Source organism: Anser cygnoides, chromosome 5 (assembly GCF_040182565.1).
Source record: "Anser cygnoides isolate HZ-2024a breed goose chromosome 5, Taihu_goose_T2T_genome, whole genome shotgun sequence".
NCBI classification, from domain to species: Eukaryota; Metazoa; Chordata; class Aves; order Anseriformes; family Anatidae; genus Anser; species Anser cygnoides.
In genome coordinates this window covers 11,071,411-11,086,508 of record NC_089877.1, presented here as the reverse complement: position 1 = coordinate 11,086,508, position 15,098 = coordinate 11,071,411, and the positions used below count along the sequence as shown (strand labels likewise).

Genomic DNA, 15,098 nt, shown 5'->3' with positions numbered 1-15,098 from the left:
AATTCACTTTTTAATCAAATACTTTCCTAAAACGGAAAAATAATTTCATATGGGCTGAGTAGACTTTTACAAGTTTGTTAATTGGTTGTCCCAATAAAAGTCTTTGGTTTAAAATAAATGAGGTCTTCCTTCAGTTATGGCCTACAAAAGCTATCAATATGTATATATTACCACTGGGACATCTCAAAGATCTAAACATATGCTTAGTGCTCTGAAGGAGAAGGTGGCCTTACACAGGCTTCAAGCCATAGCTGCCTGATGTCTGCTCACACAGTAGGGTCTGTGTGAGTAAATAGGAACAAGGCAGAAGAATAAATAAGTGCTGCGTCTTTTCCTTAAAGACACATTAATATCTGGGGAGCACACGTGCACTTCGTTCTAGTTTACTACAGCCTTTCATTAAACTTGAATGCTGAAGAACAAGTCAGGGGAATGAAAAGCAACTTACCAGCAGCAGCAGCTAGTTGAGTGTGCAGTCTGTCTGGAGTTCACATGCCAAATCTTCTACCTTGAAGGAAGTTTTCTGGCTTCCTGTTGAGTTACACCAGTATGAGGTAATAACTTCCACTTTCAAGTGTGTGATTTTGCTTTTTGTTGAAGCTGTGTGGCATCCACCTAAATATAAAAAAAAAAAAATAAAAAAAAAAATAAGGGAAGTGAACTTGGAACAATCAAATATAAGTATCAAAAGAAGAACACCATAGTTTGTTGTTAGGAATATTTCTTTGTCTATGCTGTTGTTCAGCGTTATTTTTCCTGCATGAGATGCTCACGCTACAGTATCTCTGTTGGGGAATACACCCCAAAACCGCAGATGTTCGGGAAGCTCGCAATTGGCTCAGTGCCGTGTTTTGAGCTGTGCTGCCTTCATATGTGTGGTTCTACAAGAACATGGAACCTGTGTGGGGAGGCCAAACCAGGCTTTTCCTCTGCAAGGCAGAAAGATTATTCATGTTCCCCTTCAGTAGCAGGGGAGTGGACCAAAGCCATGGCTCATCTTTCTAAGATTTACCTGACTGTTTTAAATTGTAATGCTCACCGAGGTGGTTGGTCATCTTGCCTGTGGTCCCTCCGAGAAAGGTACCGAAATACCAGGAGAAGCTGATGGTGTGACTTCCAAAAAATGCTTGTGACAGTGTTGACTTCTGGTAATGCATCGCTATTTGGGACCAAATGTTACTACTGTTTAAGAGCATGTTGTTTATTTAATTGAATTTATGATTTATATTAGCAATTTAAAATCAAAACGTAGGCCTATGTTCAAAACTACATCTGTCTTTAATTACTGAAGATATGTATGTAATAATTTCCAGTCAATTTGTAGAAACAAAGATGGGTTATCATGCTCCCACTGGACTAAAATGGAAGATGTATTAATACAAAAACTGTTTGAAAATGTATTCGCAGGTAATGAAATAAAAGCTCCAAGAAATTTGGGCATAGTTGAGAATATAAAAGGCAGGTGAGGCGATACTGCATTAGCCCTGCCAACCAATGTGTAGAATTTCTTGTGGAATTTCTTTACTGCCTGAGCTGTGTCCCTGCAGGGGCACAGTTTAAATATGTGTTGGGTATCCAAAAGGTAAACCTCGTTTTAAAAGAAAATTACAGTTTGTGGTAGGCAAGTTTGCTTTTTGGAACAGATCCCCATAGCTTGCACAATATTGCCTTGTATCTTAGTGCACGCAAAAAGCTATTTTGCTGTAGTGCTTTTAATTAAAAACTGCAAACTTTAACCACTGTAGTGGAGTGGGGTTAAATAGGAATTTCACCCAGTGATTGTCAACTTGAAAAAAAAGAAAAAAAAGTTACAATGATTTGCCCTTGGACTGGTGAATGAGACCTAACACTTTTCTTTTAGTTCATGACCCTGCATGTGAGAGTAAAGTCACTTTTGTCAACTTTTTCTGACTGGCAAAGTGGAGCAGCTCCAAAGGGAGCATTAAGTGCTCTCGCCTGCCTTTTTAACCCACTGGCAATTATGTGGGATGTTCAGGCCACTTTTCTGAGAGCTGGGGAATACAGCTGAACTCTGTCAACTGGAAGAGAGAACTGAACTGGTTCTGCCATCTCAGGCCAATGCTGTTTAGCCTTTATATAAAACAGGGTCACTGCTTCACCTTTACGGGACTCATTGAAAGGCAGGTTTCCAATGCATAGGATTTTGCTTTGTGTCTTTCTTTTTTTAATAAGAAATAGGCTTTAGATCTGACTAAAATTCAAAATTATGAAAGTACGTCTACAGTTGGAGGCTTGCCAGTCTCTGTTGCTGGTCCATGAAATTTTATGACCCAAGTCTGATATGGTACACCGGAAAGTTTTTATAGGTAATTCTCAAGTTACTAAACAAAATTCAAAGTTAGTTTGCTTTTCCAACTTTTATTGTACAGATAAATGCAATCTGCCTGGCATTAGTCAGCACCTGTACGAACAGAGAGCTTAGTTGAAATGCAGGGTTTTGTTGTTTGAGAGAAGTCTGTACTCCACAGAAATGAGATAACTATCCTAAATTGGAAGAGCACCTCAACAGCTATGTACAAGTCATTAATAATTACTGAGACTCAAGGAAAAAACTCAGATAAGATGTAAGGGTTCTGCTGAAAATGGACATTTAAAATTAGTCTCAGAAAACTGTTGGCAGATATTTCATCAAAAGAAATTGTTCGTGCTTACTGTCTGTATACTAATTTGTGTGTTGTGCATGTATGCACATGGAGGAGACGTACAGGTCACCTAATACAAACATATTCCAAAAGTATTGGAAACATGATCTGGCACACAACACCACTTGGCACCTTTTCACATTATGTGGCAAGGTAGTAATGCAGTGAACTTTTCTGTGTTGTTTTATTGTTATCTGGGGGTGGAACTGAAGAGCAATACGATTGCAGAGGTTGTGCTTTGCTATCTAGCAGTACCTCTGTACTACTAGTAGTTATGGTTGGGGGTAGTATTTCCACAAGTGCATGTGTATAAATGTACCACGGGGATGAATTTTATTTGTGTCGTATTGCTAGGGATGCTTCTTGCAATTACAGTTCTGTAAAGGGTTTTGAGGTGTTAGCAATCTGCAGAAAGCTGAATAATATGTCAGGAGTTGTTTTTGAGGACTAATAATTCTTGGAGGGGTGGGGTTGACTCCAGATTGGGACTTGGCTACTTGGATTATACAGTAGACACAGACATTTTTCCGTGATGAACCTCCTGCGTGGACCTATGACTGTTAACACGTGCTCCTTGCTTTAGCTGGATGCATGCCAAGAAGAGGTATGCTAGCAGACAAGTTGCTGCTGTGGGCCTAGAATAAGGCAGGCGTTTGGAATCAGTGCTGAGAACTGAGTGCTCTGAGGAGCATGGTAATCAGTAATTACCTTTGGTAACGTAACCTAATACCATTCTGAATTCACCAATCTGGGCAGGGCGAGGGATGCAACATAAATATCTGCTTAAGAGTATTTCTCTAGAACGGCTGAGAAAATAGCTTAATTCCCTACCTAAGTTAATTCAGTATTGTGGTAATCCAGTAAAGGGTTCAGAATCTATTTATATGTAGTTCGAATACATCCGAGGGTGTGCTGGGATTACTCTTTTCACACTGCATCAGGAAGGGACTGAGGAGGACGGTTCTGACTGTATCAGGAGATCCAAGCAAAACAAACAGGATGATGACCAAGAGAGCTAATGAAGTTCCAAATGCATTTTTTGGGGAAGTGAGAGTATCTTAAGGTGAAATGCAGTTTTCTAACTGGAAATCCCACGTGACCTTACTTAGCTGGCTCCCAAGGGTAAACGTGAAATCTGAGGCCTTTGGCAAGGCAGCAGAATGCCAGCAAGCCATGTGGGTAGGGCTCACGATGCAGACCTTTAATTTTCCGCGCTAACCCTATATTAGAAAAGGCCCTGGGGTTTGTTATTCCAAAGGCTTTTCTTAATTATCTGGTAGGAAATCAGAGAGCCTATATTTGCCCAATTTACAGTGTGCTAGAAATATACCATGTGGACAAGTAATGTCAAACAGATGTGTTTTTGAGGCCACTGGCTAGTTAGTTGTCTTGGCTTACTTGGGTCCTGTTCATTAGCTGGTGCTTACATCAGAAACCCTAAGTGCCAGCAGCCCTGGTCTGTTGCCCTGCTCGTTTTGTTGGTTGGTGGGAAATGGGGTGGGGAAGCTGCCCAGTGTCTGAAATGAAGTGTCCAGGTCACAAGCAGCTGAGGAATCCTGCCAGCGGACAGCAAGGCCTGTTTTTTTGTGGTGTGCTTTTTACTTGCTTAGTAAATACTCACTGAGTAAATACAAGTCATATATGTTCCTCACTTTTGCGAATCCAGTCCCCACTCTGTTTTCCCACTATTGCCCCATTTTGAGCTCCCTGTTGACATGTTGCTTTTCTCTTGCAGTCTCTACAGAAGATTTCTTGTGCAAGGGTGGGAACGTAATGCCCGTCCATAGAGCAAGCAGTGTGTTGGGCCCCCTGCTGCTTCTAGTGCATGGCGAATGCTGAAAGAAATGAGAGATTGCGTTGCTTCACTATTAAATCAATGATTTCAGTGAAAGTCGGAGCAGTGCATTAATGAATAATGCTGTGAGATTTTAAAGGGGCCTCTGGGAACACTAGGAAAGCAAGTCTGTACGTAGCACCTTTTGAAGTGCTTGCCGCTCTTGGGCTGTGACAGAAAGCAATAGGGCAGTTGCCTTCTCTTCCTCTTTTCTGGAGTGAGAGGGGCACGCACCTGCCATTTCCATGTATGCGCACAGCAGTTGCTCGAGCTGTTTGTCCGCTTCTGCAGTCAGTGCTGATGAAAAATGGCCCTTGACATATAAATAGTCCAAGTGCAAACAGGCACGGCCGTAGTCCTTCACGAGTTGCCAGGACTTCTGCTGGCTGGTATTTTACTAACCCTGCTTTTCTAAGGTTTATTTGCCATCCTATTCCCCATCACTTATATGCACCTAAATGCAACCCAATGTAAAAATACCTGACTTTATCCAACTATCGCTCATCTGGGTTTTCTCTTTCAATTGCATTTGAACCCATTAATCACTTGGCATGTACCGTTCTGCAAAATGATAGGTCCCAAAAGGTATAAATGCTACCTTGGGTGCTCACAGCACATTTGATGAACTCGCACAGACAGGACTTACAATACAGTAGTGGTTATTGCCCTAACCACATGAAAGGGTCATTCAAGTTCTGTTACAACACTATGCTTGTGGTTTTTTGCTAAAACAGATTTACACAACTTTTATTTTTTTAACCCAGTCCCTTCTAATCAAAAGGGGAGGTTTTATAGTCTTTATAAAAGGAAGGCAGCTAGGAGTAAACCTGATGTTCTGATTTAAAATACACATTTACTATACTAGAGATTCACAGAATCACAGAATTGTAGGGGTTGGAAGGAACCTCGAGAGATCATCGGGTCCAGCCCCCCTGCCAAAGCAGGTTCCTTAGAGCAGGCTGCCCAGGTAGGCGTCCAGACGGGCCTTGAATATCTCCGGAGAAGGAGACTCCACAGCCTCCCTGGGCAGCCTGTTCCAGTGCTCCGTCACCCTCACCGTGAAGAAGTTCTTTCTCATGTTGGTGCGGAACTTCCTGTGCTCCATCTTGTGGCCATTGCCCTTTGTCCTTTCCCCACAAACCACAGAAAAGAGGTTGGACAAATCCCTCTGTTTGCCACACTTCAGGTGTTTATAAACATTGATGAGATCCCCTCTCAGTCTTCTTTTCTCCAGGCTGAACAGACCCAGGTCTCTCAGCCTTTCCTCATAGGGAAGATGCTCCAGGCCCCGTATCATCTTTGTGGCCCTCCGCTGGACTCTTTCCAGGAGTTCCCTGTCTTTTTTGTACCAGGGAGCCCAGAACTGGACACAGTGCTCCAGGTGAGGCCTGACCAGGGCAGAGTAGAGGGGGAGGATCACCTCCCTTGACCTGCTGGCCACACTCCTTTTAATGCATGCCAGGATCCCATTGGCCCTCTTGGCCACCAGGGCACACAGCTGGCTCATGGTCAAAATTAGAGTAGAAGTAAGGACTGTATCTTTTCCAAATTGTTATTGTTAGCATTGATTTTTTTCCTATATATTCATCTGTTTAAATTGCTGCTGTTTTTTATTTTACTACCTATGTGTTGATAAATACCCATTCTGTGCAATCACTCATTAATAATAAAACAAACGTTGTAAATTAATATGACCATGAAGCAGGTAATAATTGAACGCATTTTTTTCTTCCAAGGGGATCATGAAGTTCTTTTAATATGTTCCTAGTAAATTATCTTGGGTTTATGGAAAATCGAATGTTTTCATTGTTAAGGAATAGTTTTAAATTTTAAGGAGCAGCCCTGAGTGGGTATAAAGTACTTGAAGCGTAACCTTGAGATTGAATCTTTGGCTCAGGAGTGCAGTTGTTAATCTTCGGATGATGCCAGGTGAAGTAACAGTGTTTATTTAACTTGCTCAGGAGCCAGCAGACTAGGTGGGACCTCAGTTCCCCCAGGCAATGCAGTCATCGAGCTGGGGAGTCTAGTTGGGTCCTGCCGTGATTCCCCTACAGCGCGTGATCCCAGGCAAGCAGGGCGCAGCGAGTCAGGCTTCACTGCACAGCTGGGTTGTGTCCTGTCAACAGGGTGGATTTGGTCAATATACGCATAAATTTAGTTAATAAGTTATTTTAAAGCCATGCTTTTCTGAGATATGGAGGCACTTAGAATAATCATTATAAAGCTTATGTGGAATGAATGATGTTATTTCGGAGCAGTAATCTTCAGTATGCATTTTTGTTAGTGATTCATTGCTGAATCAGACTCCTTGAGAGTTGGAATCAGTCAGAGTAGGTCCTAGTCGACAATTACAACACTAATCCCACGGCGATCTTGTGGGAGCACAGGACACGGTGCCATAAATACGATATTGATTTAGCAATATGTAACCATGTTTTTAAATTGATTCCTATTGTCCCATCAGACAGGCAAGCATATTGAATAATGGCAGGGCTTTATTAAGACGGTATCTTCAGGATATCCAGAAATAAAATTTTCTTTCACTATTTGGTAAGGTGAATAACTGTTTATTTTCCCTTGGGTCACTTTAAATTTTAGTTTTATAAAATCCGTATTAGCGGTATAATCAAAGCGAATTTCCCACTTCCTATCATACTGTCTCAGAACAGTCAGGTCAGTCAAGCAGGCGGTCTTCATCCATTCGTCTGATCTTAGACTTGCAGTCATACTCAAATAGATTGCTTGCTTCCCTAAATTGTGGCTACAGTGGTGCCTTTGAAAAACTGTAAGCATGTCAGCGTCCAGACCGTTCAGGGATTTTTGTCCTTCATCAGGGAATGAACAGACAAGTTTTGAAGGACAGCTTTTTGATTCCTAAGTACTAATCATAGTAAACTACTTCATTTAACCAATAGGTTCAAACGCGGAATGAAATTGCTTCAATTATTTTTCCTAAAGTGCTGTGTAGAAAAAAGGAAGTGATTCAGGCACTGTGAACAAACTTGGACTATTCCAGAATGACTCACCAGTTCATTACACCCCAAGCCATTTTTCATGCTGGTTATGGAAATAGTAAGATTGCATTAGTAAAAGTACTTTTCTGTGTGTGTGGAGCAGACTACAGTTATCCTAACAGGCCAAATCAGTCATGGTTGGATTCTCCAGTCTATTCTCCAGTCTCCAGTTCTGAATGTTGATTTCTGTGAACTGTTTTGGGTTACTGTTGATCATCCAGATCTGTAATTGACATAGACGTGGTCTGTAATTGTTCAGGGTGGCATACTGCAAGTTTATAAGTAGATTCCCTTGTGGTCGGGTATAGTTTAGGATAGCGTATGTTAATAATACTGCGAAATTACAGGCATAGGAAGCTTACTCATTTCCAGCCATGTCCAACTCCCAGGATGCATATGTTTAAGGAATTAGAAATAGCTGTGCACAGAATTGTAGGGCTGTGGGAGACCAAAAATAACATAGGGAAAGCAGCATTTCCTTCAGATATGACATGCATGCCTCTGAAAGACCAGTAATATGAATGAACATTGAAACTATTTTAATAGATCTTGATAATCATAGCGTGGTTCTCTGGTTAATTTTGAACAAAAAGACAAAATCGCGACGCCTGACCACAATTCGTACGAGTGAATTTTGAAGGGCTGTGTATGTTTAGCAGATGTTGTCATTCCTTTTGGTGTGCTGATGGTTTTAGATCTTTTTACATAAAGTAGAGCATGGAGTGTTGAAGAATGAGGCAGTTCCCTTAAAAATGCTGGTTTTATCGGGGTTTTATCAGTATGTATCATTGTACTCCACCTTTAGATAGGAGGATGCAATTTCTTGAATGTGTTTTAAAGGCATTTTCTTGGCTAGGGGAAACTATTAATGTCCACCCTGCTGCCGATATGGGGAAGTGACATCCTTGCTTCTGTTGCCCAATGAAGTGCCTGGACAAAAGGGCAAATGCAGAGGTTTCAAGAGAAGCCTGCTGTGTGCTTTCTGCCTAGGTCACGGGCCTTTGTCACTGCTTGTTCATTCGTTTGGTTATTGGGCCCTTACTGTAGAGGGTGGAGGAGACATATTAAATGGATTCATGTTAGAAATGGATTGTCCTTAAAAAGGCTTTTGGTTCTTACTGAAGTGTTTTTTCCTTTTAAAGATGACATTGCGGTTCTCACCAAGTTCAAGCTGTTGCAGTCAGAAGGTATTGTACTAGCCAGCGTCCCACCTTCCTTCCTTTTGTCTGTGCCCTCTGTTGCTTTTTTTTGTTTTTAAAATTCCAAGAGCCTCTTGGAAATCAGACTTCAGTTTATTTGAATCGCTGATGTCACACACAGGCCATTTTTTTTTGCAGTGGGATTTACAAGTCGGTTTTTACTTATCCTCTTGGCTACGCGCTAGCCTGGCATCTGCATTCATAGTGCTTGTTGCAGTTCTGGGTTGCAGCTCCCTTACACCTTCATACATGACATGGACATGCATTTTCTTGTACTGCTGTCTAGGAACCTGCTTATATGTTGTTCAAGGAGCAAACGTTTAAGTATGTTGTATTTCTCGGCTTATGTTTTGCATCCTCTTTCTTCCTTCTTGTGTGCTGCACCTGCGTTAATTCAGTTTTATTCCCCTGGATTAGAGCTACCGAGAGGATTTCTTTTCACAAGTTTATTAGCTATGCTACTAGAAGAGCATTTCCCAAGAAAGTTCATAATCATGCTTGTTCCCATGGTTCAATTTTCACAGCTACAGAAATTATAATCCAGAAAATACAACCGCCAAAGCTGTTGTAGGCTGCGGAGTCGGTTCAAGTCCTCTCAGCATCACTGGCAAATTGAATGCCATGGCTCGGGGGATGAGGTGCCAGGCTGCTGCTGCCATGGAAAGTTGGGTGCTGAAACCCTTGGGCCGTCTGCCTCTGGGCCCTGGGTTTGCTACCTTAAGCCAAAGCTGCAGCAGCCAACCTGCTTTCCTGCCTGATGGGCAAAGCAGCCACCAGAGTGCCGTGGTGGTGCTGCCTTTCTTTTGTTTCAGCTGTTCTAGGCAGCTGCCAAGTTTACGTATGCTTACAGACAGCCCTGTATCAAGGTAGAGCCTCTCTCCAGGAATATCCTTGCAGAAACAGTTTCTCAAGCAATTTGTTCTGGATATTTTGATAGTGGCTGTCTTTTGAGTAAAGACTGCGGTATTCTTATGATATTCTCCTGTTTTGTGCCTTGTGGTTCTCTTGTGTTGAACGTTTGTGCTGTTTGGGAAGTAACCTGAGTTCACTTCTGTGCTGAAGCTGTTTCTTAATGCCTTTTCTGCGTTTGATGTTGTCTTGGAGCATAGTCCCTTTAGCATTTATGATAAATTTGGGTAGGAAAAATGAGCCTAAATTAGTTACTTCCACATGATTTAATGTTGGTCTCCATGCTTCTGTCAGCATATACAAACAGGTGTGTAAGCATATACAAACAGTGTGCAGGTGTTTCTCTAGGTGTATAAACCTTTTCAAACTACAAGATACCTACAAATACAGATTGTGCAGGCGTGTTTTCCATAATGAAATAGCATGCAACAACTGTAGGTTTAGTATAACGAAGATGTTTCTGCTGTTATGTATCATTATATACCATTGCCCAGTTTCTCATCACATCAGATGTAAGATTAAAAGTCATAAAGACCATTATTTCTAAGCAAGCTTAGATACAGCTTGAGAGCATTTTTTTCTCTTTGTCTCTGTAGTTTATTAAAAACTTTTGAAGAATGTTTTTTGTTCTGCACAGATGTGATTTTTGACAGGAAGTATTTGCAGCCTCTTTGTTGTTGTTTTTTTAAACAAATAAAAAACATAGGCTCCTGTTATTTGTAGGAATAAAGTAACTGTAGTTGTCTGAAAGTGCTCTGGTCTAAGCTGTGATACTCTGTCCGGTCTGAGCTATACCCATTGATGCTTCCTTGCTGTTTGACGGAGAGAGGAGCATGATAAATCCTCTTCTGGAAGAAAGAGGCACCTTGATTAGATTCCTGCTGTAGGCTGTGATGAGCTGTTTACAAAACCGCTTATCCTTTTCCATTGGCGGGGGAGTTATTTAAATGACTGCCCTGTCTGATCAGCAAGGAGATGGCTGTGTACAGAGTCTGCTTAGAGTAGGAGCTGAGCTTATGGGCTCGGAATTGATCTCCAGAGGAAACTGTTGACAGAGGAGGTTCAGAGCCACAAACCCAGCCAACCTCTCAATATGATTTAGGTATTTAAAGATGCTCAGCGTAATTTCCCCTATCGTGTTACCATTAAGTAGTAGTCTCCTTGGCAGACTGACTTTTCTGTGGGAAAGGCAGAGCTCAATGCTGCTGTTAAAATTAAGGAACTTTTTAAACGAGCTTTGGTAACTTAAGTTGATGTTCTTGATTCTATCATCATATCTCCTTTATGTGTCTTTAATCATGAGCTTTACCATCGTACCGTTAATCCCTTAGAAGCAGAAAACAATTTCTAGCAAACAACCCCAGAGATAACAGAACTTTGAGAAACAAGGCAGCAAAGCTCCAGGTGTTGGACCCTTATTAGACAGTAACTCATAGGACATTTGAGGCAAGAAAGAATTTTATCCTCTCAAATACGTGATTCATCTGGATTTTGCTTGTCACAGTTAGAACTGTGTGACTGTGAGGTTACAGCCAGTTGGTACAGGCTGAGTGTCTTGTGTCTCAGGGCGTTCTTTATCCCTTCAAAAAATCATTTGTGAAGGTCTTATATAGCTGAATATCACTTTCCAGCTATTGCTTTTGCTTGTTCATAGCTCTGTGCCTTCAAGTTTCTCTTCACTTTCAAATACAAGGGTATTTTAAAAGGCATGTACTTATATGAATGTTTCTTTGAATATTTTTAGGGGAAGAAAGCAATGGACCTTTATGTGAAACGCTTTCAACTGCAGGATCAGAGGTCCCAAGCAGCTCAGAGGTAAGGTACAGTACAGGTAGCATTAACACTCTGTTGGTAAAAAGAGAGGGGAACAGTACTGTGAAAGATGAAATTAGTTTTGGAAAATAATACTGCTGTTAGATTCTCTCATATGTACATTTTTATCCATGCACATGTTTTTTTTTTTTTCTCCAGTGTTTTGAAGGAGCAAAAGCAAACAAGTAATGCTGCTATTCACTGAGTCTTGTAAGAGACTGCAACACAATACAGCTAGCAGTAGTGGAACAGTATGGGGCTTAACAGCGCTCCCAGTGTGAGTCTTGAAAGAAGAATCGCATATCGCAGTGTTTTGGTAATCGGAAAAGCATAATACTCTTCCACAACCCCAACACTTGGTTTTATACTACGTGCTATGCTACTAGGAAATCAAGGCACTCTTACACTCCTGTGCTCTAGGTACTTTTTTAATAATTCAGCTGTTTATGAGAAAGCCAATTAGAAGAGTTATAAGAATACCTCTTCCTTGCAAGAAATGCAACCCAAAAGTTGGGCAATCCAAAAAGCATCAGTTACTTGTTTTTCACAGTACCTCATTGCTTAATACATAAAGTATGCAGTATCTTACATACAGGTGTACGGATACTCTTCAGTTAAGAAATGGATCTAAAAAGAATATTGAAAATTACATGATCTTGAAATTAGTGTTTTAATTTCTGTTGTCTGATTTCTTCTTTGTTATTGTATGTTTAAGGAACATAGGAAGACTTTTAGGTAAGAATAGAAATAGCTGCTCTGTTGAAATATGGTGTCTTATGTTGGCTGAAAGCATTCCCCAGAAATGATACTGTTGAATTGAACGTTGACAAAATGTAGTTCTGTTGAACTTCGAAAGCATAAAACATTTCCTCATCTACTTTTAAGAGGCAAATTTAGAGACGATCCTGTCAAGACTAAACTCCAAGTTCTTACATTACACAGATGTTTGTCTTGCTAGCACATGCAGCCCGATCATCCAAATGCTTTTATAAATCTACCAAGTTCCACCTTAAAGGACTGTTAGTGTGTTAGTACTGTTAGTAGTTTAGTGTTAGACTGTTAGTAGTCTGGTACCTCTCCATCTATTGTGTGATGGACATCTTTTTCTCCTGGAAAAGTTTTGAGCAGACAATATCAATCACTTTACTGAACCCAGGCTGACGCTATCTCAGGTTACAGCGTATGAATCATCATACTATGATAGGCAGCAGTTTGGAGCTGATTCTGGGTTCGTGTTGAGTGTCACTGTTTAGATGAAGATGACCTATTTCACCAGGGCCTGAAAGAATTCACTTCATGACTTCGGCTGTGGGAAAAGACAAGAAACATGGGAGGAAGGGTGTGAGAAGCATTATGTGTAGGGGCATGGGATTTGAACCTTTTTGAAAGGTGGAACATTTATGATTCATAGGAAAGGAGGCTTTGGTCTTCAGGGTTTTCTTGTCCAGGGGGTAGTCTCCTTATGAAAAATAGGTCTGGTTATTCTCTCAGAATCTCCTGTTGGTAAAATCATGCTGCATTTTTCTCTTTTTTACTTCCTTACACAATTATTTTTTCTTAATTTGTTCTTAAGTATCACAAACAAATGTCCTAGCATCTCAGTAGTTGACTTTAATTTTCTTCCACTCTCTCCTTCTAAGAGGAGACAGCATACTTGGCTTTAGATAGTTTGTTTCTTCAGGTCAGCTGGTCATCTGATGCTTGCTTACATTTAAGTTAACGCTTTCTCTGTGTTTCACATCATCCTATACCACATCCCTTAACATGGTCTCATTTACCAAACTTTTGCTTTCTATGCACTAACGTGGCATAAAGTTACACAGTTGCTTTTAATCTTCTTGCCCAATTTCATGCTCTTATCTGCCATGACAGGCTTAGTTCCTGATGATTAATGTCCTATATATCCAGGTGAAGTCTGTCCTTAAAGTATTTCCATGAATTGATTCCAACAGTAAGATAGCCTTGGTTTTTTTCTTATAATGCTAATCCTTTATCTTGATATGTCATCTCAACTTCACTTTTCTTCTCTACAGACTGGAAGAATTTCCTTTCCCTCAGTTTGTTGATAGCCTGTCTTTGTCATCCTTAATGCATTCCTGTAGGAGCTGAGTAGGGTCATCAATCCTGGCCTGTGAGAAAACCCATACTGTCTCCTCTTTCTACAAAGACCCCTTTAAGCTCAGGTGGATGTGCTTTGTTCTTGTTTTGGCCAATAGTGCATTTCTCTATTTTATAAATTTACTCTGATGACAGATGGGTAAATGTCTTGTTACTTAAGCATGGACTTCAATTTATATCCCTTTCGACTGGGAAGTATTAGCACTTGAAGTCTTAAAAGGATTTAATTCCAGTGATTTTAAAACGTAAATGGAATTGATTCATAAAAAGACTAATGGAAAAGATTTACCTGAAATTACATTCTGGTCACAGCTAGAGTATGCTTGCATTGTCTTTCCTTTTGGAAGAGAAAAAACATAACTTGAAATAACAGTATACTTCTGCTCAGCAGTTGGAAGAAAAAGCTAAGGCCTTGATGTTGGTTTAGCAGTGGAGAGGGCAAAAAGATATTTAGCTTCAAATATGGAAAAGAGAAAACATCCATAGTTCACTGGCATATTTTTATCTTTTGCAGTTTATACAGTAATCTGTACATAAGGAATTATGCAAGTAAAATTTAAAAAGAGGAAAAACAGTCTGTCGTGAAACCTGCCAATGCATATAGAAAAGTCAGATGAAGTTTAGGATTCAAAAAGCAGTCATGTCTCCAGCCAGCAATGCTTTTGGTCCTTCCCCATAACTTTGCATTTGTGCTTTAATCTGCTTTCCGAATTTTACTGCATGGTTGTTTTTTTTCCTCATCTGCTTCTTGAGTCTCATTTTTCTCCTTTGCTCAATCTCCCACGAGGCCAAAAGAAGCAGGAGCACTTAAAGTTCAACAGTCTTCCATATTAGAAGCTTCACAGCATGAATCATTTCTAGATGCTTGGTCATGACGGGAGGCAAGGAGATTTCAGCAGACTGCAGAGGGGAAAAAAGGGACAAGATAGGGATGTTTTTGTGTAGGCACTGCAAAGGAGACTGCTTCCAATTATGTCATTGTGAAATCAGTAATTCAGACAACCACTCCTGTTAGGGATAGATGACTGTCCTAATTGAATCTCGAAGTAGAATTTACTGAATTAGTCTTTATAGAGTTCCTGTTCCAAGAAATAAATGCCTCTGATAGTCCTTTCAGGCAAATTGGAAAATGAATGAAATAAAAACTGAGAATCTGTTTTTCTTCTGTAGTTTATGCAGAGAGAGAAAGAGTATACTATGGGACAATTCTGTTTAATAGCATGTTATGTGGGAGATTGAATCAGAAGATAGTTTGTAGTTTATTGACATCTGTAAGAGGCATTTACTAAGGATTATTTGTCTGCTGTTCCAACTCCCTAGTGTAAAGTCACTTAAAATATGTGCAGTGTATGCACGTGGACCCCGAGTTCCTCACCCTCGCAGTTGGTTGTGCTGCTTTGCGTGAAGCTGTAGGGCTGTGCCCCAGTCTGGCTGTAAGAAGTTAGAAATTCTTTTTTCACAGCTATATATTAATTTTTCACCTTTTCTGTTAATTTCACACCAACAAAATGCTCACTAAAAATTCTGTTACTCAGTATTTTCCATATTG

General features: G+C 40.5%; 1 protein-coding gene across 12 annotated transcripts in view; it reads left to right on the top strand.

Annotated features, from left to right (window-relative positions):
* ANO5 (anoctamin 5) overlaps positions 1–15,098 on the top strand; it is a 55,147-nt gene that overhangs the window by 1,318 nt on the left and 38,731 nt on the right. For 7 of the 12 annotated variants that reach the window (XM_048050893.2, XM_066998779.1, XM_048050891.2 and 4 more), the window contains exons 2-3: positions 8,654–8,698; positions 11,364–11,434. In XM_048050893.2, the coding sequence (XP_047906850.1) occupies positions 8,654–8,698; positions 11,364–11,434 (116 nt within the window). The remainder of the gene's footprint in view (positions 1–8,653; positions 8,699–11,363; positions 11,435–15,098) is intronic. The other 5 variants (XM_066998781.1, XM_066998780.1, XM_048050898.2 and 2 more) reach the window with 1 other exon arrangement.